Source organism: Ostrea edulis, chromosome 1, assembly GCF_947568905.1.
Source record: "Ostrea edulis chromosome 1, xbOstEdul1.1, whole genome shotgun sequence".
NCBI classification, from domain to species: Eukaryota; Metazoa; Mollusca; class Bivalvia; order Ostreida; family Ostreidae; genus Ostrea; species Ostrea edulis.
In genome coordinates this window covers 77,050,615-77,068,579 of record NC_079164.1, presented here as the reverse complement: position 1 = coordinate 77,068,579, position 17,965 = coordinate 77,050,615, and the positions used below count along the sequence as shown (strand labels likewise).

Below are 17,965 nucleotides of genomic sequence, written 5' to 3'. Positions count from 1 at the left end.
CTTTGAGCAGGGAGAGATCTTAATTCATGCGACACCTGCTGTAAAACTGGGCCTCGGTTTTTGCAGTCTCATCCAAAAGACTGCATCATTTAGTCACTTCTTACAACAAGCAAGGGATACTGAGGACCCATTCTAACTTGGATCCCCGCAGGGCTTTAATGATCGATTGAATATTGTTTAACGTCCCTCTCGAGAATATTTCACTCATATGGAGACGTCACCACTGCCAGTGAAGGGCTGCAAAATTTAGGCTTATGACCTTTGAGCAAGGAGGGATCTTTATCGTGCTACACCTGCTGTGACACGGGACCTCGGTTTTTGTGGTCTCATCCGAAGGACCGCCCCATTTAGTCGCCTTCTACGACAAGCAAGGGGTACTGAGGACCTATTCTAACCCGGATCCCCATGGGATCAGGGCTTTAATGAGTGGAGATTCAAAATTGTAAATCATGGCCCAAAGGGATAGGGAGGAGGCCACAATAGGGGATCATAGATTTACATGGGGATATTTAGGGGAAAATCTAAAGTCTTCTCAAGCCTGTTGAAGAGCAAGGTCTTGAGTTGCCATTAATGTTCAAGCATCCTCAAAAAGAGAAAATTCAAGTGTGTTCAATTTGTGGCCCCTTGGGGTAGGGTGAGGCAACAATAGGGAATCAAAATTTTGAATGGGAATATAATAATAAAGTCTTCTTATGAACAGCTAGGTCATGAGTAGTCATGGCAAGCATCTTCAGGTGGTCCACATTCAAACTTGTTGAAATAAATTACCCTGTAGGATATGGCTGGAATAGGGGATCAAAGTTTTACATGGAGATGTATAGGAAAAACCTCGAGAACAGAATAGTCATACAAGCACCCTAAGGTAGTGCAGTTTCAAATTTCTTCAAATCATTGCCAAGGGGGTTGTGTGGAGTCGCAATGTTTTACATGGGAATTTGTAGAGAAAAGTCTTCAAAAATCTCTTAAGACTAACAGGACCATGATTATTCCTTTCAATATGCAACCATGCAGATTTTAGTTCAGGTATTCATATCATCTGGGTGGGGTCATGTACATGGCAATATATGATGAAATTTTCTTGGGATTAATAATTTCAAATGTAAATATTTTTATTTCACTTGCTACCATTAGCAAACCACAACAATGTACATGGTTTTTTATGACTTCCAGGAACATTTTGATGCTCACTATTGCAAATTGGTGTCTTTTATCTTCAAGAATCAGTGAGCTTAATGTTAGGTCCATGCATCAGACATAATTACACAACCTGCATAAGCACATAACTACAATATCAGAGTTGATCTTGGTGTTGACGAGATTAAATCCGGACTCGCCCATTGCTTCCATGCATTTGATGTGTCCAAAAACGGTAGATGTATAATTATAACAAGTTTCAGCTAGCCAGTATTACGGATGCCTAGTACAATTATCTTGAATGGAAAGACAATGGAGTAAATAATCACCTTTTAAAAATCCTCAACTTGTATATCCGTGTTTCATTGTCCATGAATACACTTGCCCAACTATCTATTTTGTATTGCTTATAGGAGTTATTGAGATTGATCACTGTTCGTTATCTTCACCTTTCATATTGATATCATGTTTATAATATTTATCAGGGTTTGTATAAAAAGTTAGTCTTTCGCAACATTATAGTACATGTAATATGTACATATATACAATGTATGTTATGGATGGATATTTTGGATAAAATTTGTCCCAGATTTAATTCCATTGAGAAATGTTGCCAATGAAATTAATCCTCCATGAATATTTCTACTTCTACAGTATATCTGTAAATTGTGATGACAATACGAACCCCAAATAGAGATCAAAATTTAGAAATCAAAGTCCATGTACATATGAAGTTATTCTTTAATGGATAAATTCAACATTTTCATATTCATGAACATAGACATTGCTGGCATATGATGATGCAGTGTTCTGTTAACACTTTGATACAAAGATTCACAAACTGTCCTATTTCTTCTTCTCAGCCTGATACTGATAATGTAGGTCAAATACATCGGTCTGAGAGATGAATTCCCAACCGGTTTCCTTCATGTGGTATACTACAAAGAAACATTTGATGGAGTCATTACATTACAAAAAAAAAAGTTCATTCTCAAAGGCATGCATGCAATGCATCATTTACTGTTACTGATGAGAAACCTATTTTTTCATATGTCAAAGTATGACCTAAATTCCAGTGTTTGCTCTTGTTTTGCCATTGAACGTCAATATCTAAAAGTTGCTCCCCCAAAATATAAAATACTTTTTATACCTACATATCAATAGATCAAAATGGCAGGGCACAAAAGGAAAACCATCATTTTAATTTAGATCGAAACAGTAATACATAGTAGTAAGGGTAATGTTTATTTACCATGAAATATATATGAAGCTCTAAAAGAATCTGCATAATATTCTTCAATGATATAATCAGTATGTCATATTACTGTCCTAATTATTCTATTGAGTACACTTACAGTTAACGACGCCACCACTGTATGCGTCCCTGTGGGTGGCATGGTAGATTGATCTCCTTCCTAGATCAATAGCTTCCTCTACAGATAGATCATAACGGTATCCACTGTCTAAAACACCATAGGCATAAACCGACCCAGAACCCACCGAGTATATATTGTTGGACATTCTTTCTCCATCACTGTCAACATAGTACAGACCAGGTCCCTGGAAGTGAAAATAGAATGTTTTAAATTTCAATTGAAAACTTCACGAAGCTGGTATTAAAAGTACATGTACACTGTAGTTCAATGCCGCATGCACCAAGCAATCAACTGTTTTATCTCAAAAGTTTGATAAAATGAAACGCAATATATGACTCCTCATAATAACTCGATTTAACAAATGTTTATCAATGGTTTATTTCCAGATTATATGAAAAACAAACTCCGATTGTACAAAAGCTAGCTTTTGACAATTTATGTTGAGCTCAGAATTGCAAATAAAATCTTACCCTTTTATCCCATCCGCAAATCATAGTTCCCTATAATATAATACATAATTAATTTAGTTGTACAGGCCAGGGTTAAATTAATATGTACATGTATTATTATAGAACCTGAAAGTCATTATGAATTGCTCTTTCAGTATAAGTTTTGAAACACAAGTTCCTTAAGGCAACTGATCTCGATCTTCACTTTCCTATGATTTCGTACATGTAGCGTAGAATCCTCTTTAACATCAATAAATTTCAAACATACATGTACATTGAGTCTACCTTCTCCTTCGAATAGTTTTATAAAGAATCTTCATAAAATTCTTTTTAACTTTTTATGGCAGTCTAAGGTTGACAAACTTAAAAGAAAGCAAGTAATACAGGACTATGTAAATGGTGGACTAAAAATGACAGACATAAATAACTACACCTTAGGATTAAAATCATCTTGGATGAAAAGAATTTTATATTCTCAAGACACAAAATAAAAAGTATTCTTAAATAAAATTGTCTCCTTAGAAACACTAATTAAAACAGGATAAAATGTCGTTAAAAACGACATCAACAATACTTTCTGGAAAGATACCATTACTGCATTTCAAATAGTTCAAGATAAAATAAAAGTTCAATCCTGGTATGACTTTATAAGCCAACCAATATGGGAAAATAGCAAAATCAAAATTGAAAATAAAACAGTTTTCTATAAAAAATGGTTTGAGAAGAATTTAGTGTACATATCAGATTTACTTGATGAAAAGGGGTCTTTTTATTCTTTAGAAAATTTACATAAAACTTATAAAATCAAAACAATTTTTTTGATATATGCTTCAATCCAAATGCTGTACCACTCAGACAATTCGAATGGAAACCAACAATCCCAAACCTATTGTGCCTCTTGATATTAGAATATTTTGTACAAGTAAAAAAGGAACTACGCATATTTATAATACTCTAATTGCAGAGACCATAATTCCATTAGGAAAAATGAAATGAGGAAAGCATTTTGAAATTTCAGATTCACAATGGGAAAAGATTTATTCACATCCTTTTCAATATACAAAAAATTCTAAATTGCAATGGTTACAGTTTAGAATTAAAAACTACATTTTAACTACAAATTCATTCTTATTTAAAATAGGGAAAGTAGACACCAAATTATGTTGTTTATGCAAAAATAGTAACTAAAGTAAATTTATTGTTCTTGGAAAATGCTTACAACAAATAAAGTTTCTATATCAAGAGGCATATTACTACATCTCTCAATCTGGAGGCACAAAAATAAATACTTGCCATAGATAGCCCCATTCCTTTATAGTTGTAGACAATGTTGGCCAATAATTTAGATGCTGCAGCCACTGATATCCTTTCTTTGTTTCGTAATTCATATATGCTACAAGTAAATTGAAAGCATGCAAGACAAACCTTAATGACTTAACATATTAAGTACCACAGAATTCTGACAGAGCACCAAAAAGTGAATTTTGGTATGTCAGAGCAAATCTCACTTATTTGAATCGCTGATCAGCCACTGAAAGCATGGAAATTTACACAATTTTCACAGAGTGTCAGATACTGACATGTCATGTTTGCAATGTGCATATTACAGTATCCCTGTTACACAGGGTTGCTTGCTCCAAGCATCATTTACTAACAGTCTGGCTAGTAGCTTAATGCTTAACATTGTCCCACTTACCGACACTGTCTTGCTAGTACCCTCTCCCAGTAAGCACAGTCTGCAGCCCCACCTGCCATGGTTCCAAGTAAATAAGGATTTATTTCAATCACTTTCTTCACAGTCTGGGATTCTGAAAATACAAAAATTTAGCTTCAAATAAGGAACGTATTGGATAAATATGTAATATGCATTTAACATATTTTCTGAAAAAGTATATTACATGTAAATATACAATGTAAGTATTGGAGCCAAGGAGACTTGTATGCATATGAGTGTTTGCATTTCAGCTTCCGGGTAAAACACCACCTTAACTCAATCCCCACCTTCTATAGATAGAGCTTGGCAAATTTTAAGATTGATGAAGCACAGTTATTAATCTCAGAAAAAATATTTGTCTAGAAAACACCTGAATCTAAAGGGGAATTCCCAAGGTTAATTTGCCTTGGACATACTTTGAAATTTATCATTGACCTGTATTGCCATTGATCAAAATAGCAATGATAATGGAACTGCAGAGGATGCACAAAATGTAAATTGTAATGTTTAACGATCAAACTTTTTTTTTTTACTTCACATATTAAACTTGACATGGGGGCAGGCCTGGGGTCAATTACATAGCAATGTAATGCATTACATTACATATTACTTGAGAGTGTGTTACATTACATAACATACTGATATTGAAGAAATGGCAGAAAAATTATTTCTTCATGATTTATGAAATTTAAATATACACTAACATAAGCACACTTAATATTCATCAATGTTAGGAAAGGCATCCAAGTTATTCATTGCATTTGATTATCATCAATGTTTCAAAAGTTTCATCTTTCAGAGAACAACTGTCTGAAAGAAAGAACAATTTCTTAAAACAGTTCACAACAGTCTACTTTGAAACCTTACAAATAGTCCTAGGGAAACATTCAATAAATATTTGAAGTGTTGACTTACTATACCTTAAGTATTAGAAATCAAATGTTGTTCATTAAATACTGTTAACTCTTAAAAGACAATATACTTGATGTTGATCTTTTTGTTCATAAGGTCTAAAAGTCAATCACTAACATAATGAATTAATCCAAACCTCAAAAATATCATCAAGTATTTGAAGTAATGTAAATGTAATTGGAATGTAATATGCATTACAGTATATTTTCTACAAGTAATGCATTACATTACCATTACTTGTTAGGCCAAAAAAAAAATAGGTGTGTTTACTGTAACCTGCTGGAAAAAAATAGGGTCGGAAGGTAGATTTTTTATTTTTGAAAATTGTCAAATGCAATTACAGGAGAAGAAAAATGCTTAATGGAAAACAGATGATGGATGCAAAGCAATGAATCACCTAAATTCAATTTGTAGATAAAATACAATGGTGTCAGAATCAATTTATTAACATGTCAGATTAATGAACACTTTAGAACGGCCTTGCCACTACGCCTTGTTTCCCCTCAGATTTACATGTGTCACACAATGGCAATACAGTTTTGAATTTCTTTTTGAGTTCCACATCAACTGATGCATGTACATATGCAACAAATGTCATTCCTGCCAATACCACTGCTGTAGTATTGAACTTTGACTGGAAATGAGCAAGTAATACTGGATCTACACATGATGGAGTCACAGACGCTGTCGATGTCGCTGATTTTGTTTTCACTGAACATTAATTGTTTTTTTAATTTATAGTCATGATATATATAAAAACTTTCAACAAATGTAGTTGAGTCCCTGAATGGAGCTATTACAGTTTTCTTCTCCTTAGAATGGGTACACTCATTAAATGTGAGCGACAGAACAGACGAACCACATGTTGCAGCCGCACCGGAGGTCGCCATATTGGTGTAAGAAAGGTAAAAGTCAAGTTCGGATACGGACCAAAATAAAATATTTCCGCATTTATTTTTTTTTTGCCGATTTTGTCAATAAAAAAGTCTAGGGTCGGCAGCTACAAAATAGGGTCGGTCGGACTACCGTAAACACACATTTTTTTTTTTTGGCCTTATGCAAAAAGTGGCTCATTACACTGAAATTGGCTGTCAATACATTACCATTGGTCCATTACACATTACCATTGCCCCAGGCCTGCATAGGGGGCAAGTAATAAGAAGTAGGCAAATGAATTTTATTTACTTGGTCACTTGTCATAGGGGAAGTGCTACAATAAATCAGTTTGACAACCCTTGAATCCAGAGTTTTTGAAATCTACTGCTCCAAACTAAAGGTTCTGACCTAAATAATCCCTCTGGACCAATAATAGCTAATTAATAGTACATTTCATTGTTTAAACTAGTAAAATCATCAAAATGACCAGTATGTGAAAAACATTTTAATACAACTCTCTGAATCATTTACATTAAGTATATAACGAAAACCTTAATTTCTAATTTTTTTGTAAAAAAAAAGTTAATTTAAAAATTGCAAAGTTGCACGAGGAAAGGATTAGGCTGAAGGTTAGGTCCCCTACAGTAAATTAAGGAAACCACAGATCAGGAAATAAAGAACCATGCCTCATTGGATGATCGGTCACGTCCAGTGTCTTGATTTCTATATCATTTAATAACTTTTAAAGTGATGACTTAACAATGATGCTGATTGGATGAAAAAATCGTTTGATTTCTTATTATTAGTCAAAAAAAAATTTCCTCCGGAGTTTATCTGCACTAAGCACGCGTCCGGGACTACTTTTCTCTGGAATGCATCTTCCCCATTCTACTTTTAGCGCTAATTATAAAACGTGAATTTCCACACAGCCATTGTAAATGAAATGTATTCATTTGATGCTACCAAAAATAAATACAATCAAAGATATGAATAATTTTAAGAAACAACACACATAGGCCTAATGATGACGTGGCAGAATAGTCAACTTGATAGTGTAGGACACTGCACTGGGAGATCTAGAAGTAGACAGATTGTAAACACAAGTTCCCAGTGTATGTATTGTCTGCTTTACAAGTTCAACAACAGCAAGCAGCGACTTTTCATCTAGTAGATATTAATGAAATTGAACTGCGTCATATGGGGCTCACAGTCAACGAGGGCAATTTAGATGAAGAGGTGTGCTTTTTACTTGGGATTGATTGATTGAATATAGTTTAACGTCCCTCTCAAGAATATTTCACTCATATGGAGACGTCACCACTGCCGGTGAAGGGCTGCAAAATTTTGGCCTATGCCCGGTGCTTAAGGCCACTGAGCAGTGAGGGACTTATCGTGCCACACCTGCTGTGACATGGGACCTTGGTTTTTGCGATCTCATCTAAAGGACCGCCCCATTTAGTCGCCTCTTACAACAAGCAAGGGGGTACTGAGGATCTATTCCAACCCGGATCCCCACGCGATTTTCACTTGGGAAGTTTCTAGTATACCAGTCCCCAATAGCATGCGACTGTACATGACCAGTTCTTACCCTTGCCATTGTTAAGCAGACTGTCAACACACCGCCATTTGCATTTTTGCCTCGGATGCTGAGACGTGAAACTCGCCAATGTTTCATGAAATAAAATTGATTAGAAAGCCCAGCGGCAATTGGGCGTAATTAAGCGGGGACTTGGTGGCGGCAGCCCCCAATAAGTCAAGGTGATCATGCGAGTCTATTATATAGATTTTAAAGAAATTAAGCAAGGATGTTGGGGGCAGCCCCCATTTCAGAAGTAATCCATGGGCTAAAATGTTGAGTAACGCGTTTATAAAAGTTTTTTCCCCAATGTTGCACTTACTAGAATATTTTCCGTAAAAAGGAAGAATCAATATCCTTTCTCAATCCCAGAAGGAATTCAGTTTGCTTTCATCAACATCAGTGACGATAATATTCAGGAGAATTACGCAAGATAACGCACACGTCACAATATTCCTGCACAACGGATTTTATCTATTTGGGAATACAAAATGTACATCTTTTTGCATTTTGTTTTCATTTTGAATTTTTAAAAAAAATTGTTTAAAAACCAGTCTTTTACACTTCATTTTACACAAGGAATTAAATTTTGGGCTTAATTTTGCGATTTTTTGCCGTTTTATCGATTTTAACCGATCACTCACGCAATCCTATATATATTTTAGTGCTTTATTTTGGGGACCCAGCAGTGTTCCTTTTACTTCATATTGAAATGGGCCCGAGTCACATAACACTGTTTCTACGACACAACCAGTGTTCAACATCTCCTCGATTGCAATGCAGAATACATCCAGTCACCACTTGTTCTCTTCCTTTATATCTAATTCAGTTTTTAACCATTGCACCTCTAATTTGGCGTATAATCCATTTTATTCTGCACAGTAACTCTACCTAATCTGTACGCACAGCCAGTTTTGTTGTTGTTTACGTTGCTACATATGGGTATTCCTATGTGCCATTTCAAAAACGTTAATTCAAGCTTTTTGATGAGAGAAACACAATTAGATGATAAGAAATAATACTTATAATTCTTTATTTGATGCATGTATCAAACGAAAAACTGGACGGAAAACTTTTTCATCATATACGCTCATTGATGAAATTTTTTGTCCAATTTTTCGCTAGATACATGCATCAAATAAAGAATTATAAGTTTCATTTCTTAAGACTTGAATACACTACAAACCTTGCGTTTACAAATTTAGTTTCTAACCTATGGAAGGTCCGGCTGTGGCTCTTGAATCCACTGCAACAATTACACCCTGTTGAAATTTGAAGGCCAGAGTCGTAGTACCATGATCAAAATGTATCTTGACATCACTCTTTGGATTAGTAAACTCTTTCATGCTCTCTACCGGCTAAAATAAGAAAGGAATAGAAAAAATATTTAGGTTATCAACAATTGAGGAAATTCGAAATCCAAACTGTAATGAGACGCACAATACATTCGTATTATAGTCTATTTTTGTTCTCTTACATCAATGCCATATGGGATTGTGAAGCTGTTTGTTGTTGTCAATGCATCGTTTAAAAGATGTGTTGATGTTCCTCCAAAATCGCTTAGAAATCCATTTTTTAACTGGTTTGTTTTCAATCCACAAACATCGGCAAGCGCCATGATGATTATAAATGTTTTCAGAATTGTAGGATCGCAGTAAATGAAAATACAACTTACAAGATTCTTTGAAATAATTAATTGTATATTAAGCCTAAGTAGTAAAATCAAGTCACGTTGTAAATATACAAGATAAATAATCAAATGATATTGATAAGAATGAGATTTTTAAAAAAAAAATAAATAATAATCTTTAGAATGCTTTGTACTTCCGGATGTCTGCTACCAGCTGATACAAACAATAGACTGTTTCATGGCTGATATATTCGAAGTTTTTCGAACTATTTTTATTATTGCCGTCGCTTTGGTTGCAGTAATACTTTTCATAGCTTGTGGTAAGTCCCAACTTAGCGTTCCTACTTAATAGATCTCCTTTACTGTGTATAATATTCTTTATAATGTTCTCCTGCAGAAACACACTGCCACGCTTAAAGTTGAACAGCTGTTAAATAGGCCTATTAGTATTAGGATCAGTGTTACAAGCAATATTGTCTTCTTTCATAACCCTCTGTGGACCCTTTATTGGAAATAAACAATAATTCAATTATTCTACTATACATAGGCCTCACAGTACCAGTTTTGTTATTCTATATCAAAATATTTTTCAGTCATTGTTAATGTTTTTAATAAGTAGGCCTATATATTTCCCTTTGTGTAGGAAACCATGACTAACATATGCCCTCCACTGATCGATGTTTAAAGAAAATATTTCAAGTATAATTTGTGTGTTAGAGCAAGTTCAAGTGAAGGAGTTGGATTTTTTATTAAAAATAACTATAAGCCCTATATTTAGAATATTTATTCCACCAATGTGGACCCACAGAGGAGCATTAGGATGCACAAAGTCCAAAATCACAGAAACATATATAAAAACGAAAAAGGAAAAACAATTGCACTGCATGATGAACAAAGTTAGCCTTCAAATCTATAATCAAATTTCAAGCACAATGTCAAGGTGGCTGATTAAATGGTTCACTTCAAGCTAATCCGAGATTCCTCTGACTCTTAACCCCGCTTTTATTTTGTGACTTTTGCGGGGGAGAGTCAGAGCGGACTCCATATTGAAAAGTGGGAATTCAGCGACACCAGCTGGTGTCGCTGCTTTACCTACCTCTTACAACTTTATTTCGCGGACCCATCTTCCAAGACGCGAGGATTCAGTTATCGGAAGATTATTCTACAAATACATCATGATTAATACGATACTATCGCCGTTTAAACGGCCCTAACACCGACAAATGGAGCATCACTTGAATTAGGTCGCCGCCTCGCCATTTGATTTCTTTGCGCATGACGTCAGCACATGTAAACACAAAATTCCATCGTTTAAACGGCGATAGCATCGTATTAATCATGATGTATTTGTAGAATAATCTTCCGATAACTGAATCCTCGCGTCTTGGAAGATGGGTCCGCGAAATAAAGTTGTAAGAAGTAGGTAAAGCAGCGACACCAGCTGGTGTCGCTGAATTCCCACTTTTCAATATGGAGTCCGCTCTGACTCTCCCCCGCACATGTCAAATATAAAAGCGGGGGTAAGAGTCAGAGGAATCTCGGATTAACTTCAAGCCTGCTAAAAAAAAGGGGGGGGGGGGCTTGAAAACAGCAAACAGGATAAGAGAGATCGACATATGAATAGGAAAAGCGGTCTGAGCATACTTTTCAGCATTTGAGAAACAACCAGTTTTGGCTGGTTTTTGATTTGTATTCTGCAATTTATTCGATATAATTTATAAATGGGGACAGGTTTTTGTGGGTCCTGCTACAAATGTAGGAGTCCTGCAAAATTCTTCTTTTGGGTTGTACCTAATGTCCTACTTTTAAAAAACTCATCGTGTCTGACCTTAATTTAGGTGGCTGGAGGAGCATTATAGAAAGCCTAGCTACTAGTGGGTCAGCTACTCTTGTGGCCACCTCTCATCTTGCTATTTCCAAGTGTGTAGAGATAGTCTAGGTCCTTAATGAATGCCCTATTCTTGTGGTACATAATGTACATACAGGTTGCAAGCCTAAGCTTAAGTATGGAAGATCTGTAGGGTGCTCTACATGAGTCTGTCTCGTGTCCATCATTGCTATTACACACACTGGTACGCTGTGGTATACAAATCTGTATTCCATCTAGTTCCTTATGATTGCAGGCAGATGGGGGCCTCATACTCTGGAGGCATATTCCAACTGAGGTTTTACTATGTAGAATGGCCATTTGGCTCTTCTGACTTTATGGTTTACATTTGAAAAGTTTTCTCAAATTAATCTACAGGTATTTTTGTGGCCATGATGATGGTAGTTAACATGTGCATATGCCAATGCAAGTTATAAATTGTAATATGGTTACTGAGGCTGATTCCTAAGCACTGACACTCGGAACTCTCCCAAGTTTATATCTGCATGGAGATTATGTTTTTGCAGGGGGCGATATTTCCATACACTCGTACATAACTGTAATGTCAATGCACTTTTTCAGGTGGTAATTCATCTGCCACTTCTCTATTAAGAGAGCTTTTGTAGGGTTTAGATCTGCATGAATCTTGTTTATTAGCTTGTCCAGTTCATAAACGATTGTACTCTTGAGCCAGACAAAAACATGCACACTTAGAAAGTAGAAAATTACTGATCAATTTAACAGTGGAAAACAATGTATTGTAAATTATTCCATGAGTTTTTTCCCATACATGTTCAAATGAGAATTATAACATAATGCTGTTCTTTTACACAGGATGGTATCTTGTATGGAAGCTCTTCTTGTCAAAATTCAAGTTTGTACAAGAACTTCTAGGGAAAAATGAAGGGAGGAATGTAGAGGTGGCCTCAAAAAAGCCCAGAACAAAGGTCAGGCGAGACTAGAGTGAAGGCTGAGGTGTTCAGTCATATTTGGTAGTAAGGTGGGAATAACAGTAGAAGAATTCAGCAATGGTTCCACAGGGGTCAGACAAGACTATTGTGAAGGCTGAGATAGTAAATTGGAAATGGTGGAAGCGCAAACAACACAGCTTTTGGTGTGGTTTCTTGATGAGCAATTTTGTGTGCTGGAACTAAGACATTACATCAAGTAATTTTCAGCAGTTTAAAATATTGTTTTCATGTCCAGACTTAGTTCTGTAAATATATACAGGTATATATGTACTGTGACAATGAGTGTGTGTGCAGTGTTCGAAATTTGTTTAAAACTTGGTATAGACCACGGGTTTATGCCAAAACAAGATGACATAGACCTCATTGAATTGGCATAGACCGCAACATTGGGGAAAAAAATAACACAAATATAAAACATTTTCATTTACTTCTAATGTACTTAAAAATCATATTTTCTTTCCATTTCCATAACAATATCCTCCTATACTCATAACGTTTATCAGACGTTGACTGACCATGCAGGGTCTATTGGGATAACTTTATTGCTTGAAATCTAGAAAATCGGCATAGACAATTTGGTCTATCCCAATTACAACTGGCATAGACCCGTGTCATTTGACTCGGTCTATGGTTAATTTCGAACACTGGTGTGTGAATATATACTGCAGACTCCTGCAGAACAACAATGTGTTTTATGCTGAAAGGATAGAATATGTCTAATTAAACATGTTAGATATAAAAGTATTTGCTTGCAACATACATGTATCATGCAAGTTTATATGTAACAATTTGCTTTTACAATGTACTTTGTAATATTTTGTAAACAACTTGATTAGCCTTTACATTTTAATATTGACATGATATGATATTGGGTATACATAATCTATCAGGTGATTGTACATTTATATTAAATGTTAGTGTCTGTGAGGAATGTTACCTCTTTGTTTTTGTTTTTTTTTTAACAAAATTTTAAAGATACACAATTTCAGAATTTTACATTTTAGATGTCCCTTTGATTGGTTGAATATGTCTAAGGTTACCAGTCTATTCTTGAAATATAAATTTTGAAACAAACATCTTTGACACCGTGTTAACATATTTCTAGATTACAGTTCACTCAGAGAATGAAGCTATTTCATGCATGTGATCCATCCACAGTATTTAACACTGCTGTATAATAAAGTAGATGGAAAACAAGATTTTCTGGTATTTGAATTATGGACATAGTCCCCTTTCAAAAGACAAAATGCTTCAAAAATCACATTTCAGTTTAAACACAATATGACAAATGAATTTGAGTTGCCATACCTCGACTGAATTCAACCCTTACAGGGATGTATTGCAGGATCCATTGAATGTTTTACCAAGGCCCTATCTTTACTCTTACCAAAATATTAACTGCTACAAAGGAAAAACTTCAAACATATTGTACCACAACACACATGGTAAATGCTGTAAATCAAATGTGGCTCAAAACAGTTTTTTAATCCAGTGGGTGTGTCCATAGCATGAACAAAACCAGGGATATTAGCAACTGGTACCACTGTCAATCATCAGTCAGAGTGAGACTTGTAAAAACACGTACTGTGGTCTCTCATCATTATTTCTTAAGCTGGGTGGATATGTTTCTTCTACAACCTAAACTAATAAGGTTATGCAGAGAATACAAATGAAAACTGAAAACTTAGACGAATTTTAAGATACATTTCATAAAAAGGAGTTCCATATCTTTGACGAGGTCAACTAAACCCTTGTGTTCATTCTCTTAGTCCAATTAAGGGTTTCCATATTGTAGTTCAGATATATAGCAAGTGACACTTTGACCTTTTCCAAGAGTACAGTGGCTCAAAACAGTTTTTTAATCCAATGGTTTTGTCCATATCATGAACAAAACCAGGGATATTAGCAACTGGTACCACTGTCAATCATCAGTTAAGAGCGACATTTGAAAAGATATCAACTGCAAATTGCCATAATAGTTTCTTACAGAGCATGAATTTGATTTCTTTTCTTCTATATAAAACGTCAAGGTTATACACAAGATAGAAATGAAATCATGAAAAGAACAATGACATCCATATTCAAATATGTTCCATACCTTTAATGCACACATCTATGCCATTTTCTTGAATCTTTAAGTCCAAATAAAGGTTTACATATTGTAGTCTAGATAATGTGCAAGTCACTTTAACTTTCTCCAAGATAACAGTGGCTCTAAACATTTCTCTATCTAGTGACTGTCCAGATAATGTGCAAGTCATACTCTAACCTTTTCCAGGACGACAGTGGCTCAAAACAGTTTTTTAATGCATCGGGTTTGTCCATATGAACAAAACCAGGGATGTTAGCAACTGGTACCACTGTCAATCATCAGTCAGAGTGAGACTTGTAAAATCACGTACTGTGGTCTGTGATCATTAATTCTTAAGCTGGGTGGATATGTTTCTTCTACAACCTAAACTAATAAGTTTATACAGAGAATACAAATGAAAACTTGGACGAATTTTGTGATACATTTCATAAAAAGGAGTTTCATATCTTTGACAAGGTCAACTAAACCCTTGTGTTCATTCTCTTAGTCCACTTGAGGGTTTCCATATTGTAGTCCAGATATTCTGCAAGTGAGACTCTGACCTTCTCGAAAAGTACAGTGGTTCAAAACAGTTTTTTAATCCAGTGGGTTTGTCCATAGCATGAACAAAACCAGGGATGTTAGCAACTGGTACCACTGTCAATCATCAGTCAAGAGCGACATTTGAAAAGATATCAACTACAAATTGCCATAATAGTTTCTTACGGAGCATGGATTTGATTTCTTTTCTTTTATATGAAACTTCAAGGTTATACACAAGATAGAAATGAAATCATGAAAAGAACAATGACATCCATATTCAAATATGTTCCATACCTTTCATGCAGACATCTTTACCATTTTCCGTAATCTTTTAAGTCCAAATAAAGGCTTCCATCTTGTAGTCTAGATAATGTGCAAGTCAAATTTTAACCTTCTCCAAGACGATAGTGGCTCAAAACAGTTTTTTAATCCAGTGGGTGTGTCCATAGCATGAACAAAACCAGGGATATTAGCAACTGGTACCACTGTCAATCATCAGTCAGAGTGAGACTTGTAAAAACACGTACTGTGGTCTCTCATCATTATTTCTTAAGCTCGATGGATATGTCTTTTCTACAACCTAAACCAATAAGGTTATGCAGAGAATATAAATGAAAACTGAAAACTTAGATGAATTTTGTGATACATTTCATAAAAAGGACTTCCATATCTTTGACAAGGTCAACTAAACCCTTGTGTTCATTCTCTTAATCCAATTAAGGGTTTCCATATTGTAATCCAGATATTCTGCATGTGAGACTCTGATCTTTTCCAGGATGACAGTGGTTTAAATCCAGTGGGTTTGTCCATATCATGAACAAAACCAGGGATGTTAGCAATTGGTACCACTGTCAATTATCAGTCAAGAGCGACATTTAAAAAGACATGAACTGCAAATTGCCATAATAGTTTCTTACAGAGCATCGATTTGATTTCCTTTCTTCTATATAAAATGTCATGGTTATACACAAGGTAGAAATGAAATAATGGAAAGAACATTGACATGCATCCATATTCAAATATGTTTCATACCTTCATTGCACACATCTATGCCATTTTCATGAATCTTTAAGTCCAAATAAAGGTTTCCATCTTGTAGTCTAGATAATGTGCAAGTCACATTTTAACCTTCTCCAAGACGACAGTGGCTCCAAACATTTCTTTATCTAGTGACTGTGTCCAGATAATGTGCAAGTCACATTCTAACCTTTTCCAAGACGACAGTGGCTCAAAACAGTTTTTTAATCCAGTGGGTTTGTCCATAGCATGAACAAAACCAGGGATGTTAGCAACTGGTACCACTGTCAATCATCAGTCAAGAGCGACATTTGAAAAGATATCAACTACAAATTGCCATAATAGTTTCTTACGGAGCATGGATTTGATTTCTTTTCTTCTATATAAAACGTCAAGCTTATACACAAGATAGAAATGAAATCATGAAAAGAACAATGACATCCATATTCAAATATATTCCATACCTTTAATGCAGACATCTTTACCATTTATGTAATTTTTAAGTCCAAATAAAGGTTTCCATCTTGTAGTCTAGATAATGTGCAAGTCACATTTTAACCTTCTCCAAGATGACAGTGGCTCCAAACATTTCTTTATCTAGTGAATGTGTCCAGATAATGTGTAAGTCATACTCTAACCTTTTCCTGGACGACAGTGGCTCAAAACAGTTTTTTAATCCAATGGGTGTGTCCATAGCATGAACAAAACCAGGGATGTAAGCAACTGGTACCACTGTCAATCATCAGTCAGAGTGAGACTTGTAAAAACACGTACTGTGGTCTCTCATCATTATTTCTTAAACTGGGTGGATATGTTTCTTCTACAATCTAAACCAATAAGGTTATGCAGAGAATACAAATGAAAACTTAGATGAATTTTGTGATACATTTTATAAAAAGGACTTCCATATCTTTGAAGACGTCAACTAAACCCTTGTATTCATTCTTTTAGTCCAATTGAGGGTTTCCATATTGTTGTCCAGATATTCTGCAAGTGATACTTTGACCTTTTCGAAAAGTACAGTGGCTCAAAATAGTTTTCTAATCCATTGGGTGTGTCTATAGCATGGACAAAACCAGGGATGTTAGCAACTGGTACCACTGTCAATCATCAGTCAAGAGCGACATTTGAAAAGATATCAACTACAAATTGCCATAATAGTTTCTTACGGAGCATGGATTTGATTTCTTTTCTTCTATATAAAACGTCAAGCTTATACACACGATAGAAATGAGATCATGAAAAGAACAATGACATCCATATTCAAATATGTTCCATACCTTGAATGCAGACATCTTTACCATTTTCCTTAATCTTTAAGTCCAAATAAAGGCTTCCATCTTGTAGTCTAGATAATGTGCAAGTCACATTTTAACCTTCTCCAAGACGACAGTGGCTCCAAACATTTCTTTATCTAGTGAATGTGTCCAGATAATGTGCAAGTCATACTCTAACCTTTTCCAGGACGACAGTGGCTCAAAACAGTTTTTTAATCCAGTGGGTTTGTCCATAGCATGAACAAAACCAGGGATGTTAGCAACTGGTACCACTGTCAATCATCAGTCAGAGTGAGACTTGTAAAAACACGTACTGTGGTCTCTCATCATTATTTCTTAAGCTGGGTGGATATGTTTCTTCTACAATCTAAACCAATAAGGTTATGCAGAGAATACAAATGAAAACTGAAAATTTAGATGAATTTTGTGATACATTTCATAAAAAGGACTTTCATATCTTTGACGACGTCAACTAAACCCTTGTATTCATTCTCTTAGTCCAATTGAGGGTTTCCATATTGTAGTCCAGATATTCTGCAAGTGAGACTCTGA

The 17,965-nt window shown here is 35.2% G+C and overlaps 1 protein-coding gene and 1 long non-coding RNA gene across 2 annotated transcripts; one reads left to right on the top strand and one right to left on the bottom strand.

Moving 5' to 3' along the window:
* Positions 1 to 1,857: 1,857 nt before the first annotated feature.
* On the bottom strand, positions 1,858 to 9,875 carry LOC125680634 (proteasome subunit beta type-5-like). Its single transcript, XM_048920335.2, has 7 exons — positions 9,515 to 9,875; positions 9,251 to 9,395; positions 4,656 to 4,767; positions 4,253 to 4,352; positions 2,981 to 3,010; positions 2,490 to 2,694; positions 1,858 to 2,072 (listed from the first exon to the last, which is right to left on the bottom strand). The coding sequence occupies exons 1-7, from the start codon at positions 9,653 to 9,655 to the stop codon at positions 1,981 to 1,983; spliced, it is 825 nt and encodes a 274-aa protein (XP_048776292.1). The 5' UTR covers positions 9,656 to 9,875; the 3' UTR covers positions 1,858 to 1,980.
* LOC125680646 (uncharacterized) lies at positions 9,858 to 13,702 on the top strand. Its single transcript, XR_007372034.2, has 2 exons — positions 9,858 to 9,987; positions 12,369 to 13,702. It is a non-coding gene; the product is annotated as an uncharacterized LOC125680646 (long non-coding RNA).
* Positions 13,703 to 17,965: the final 4,263 nt, after the last annotated feature.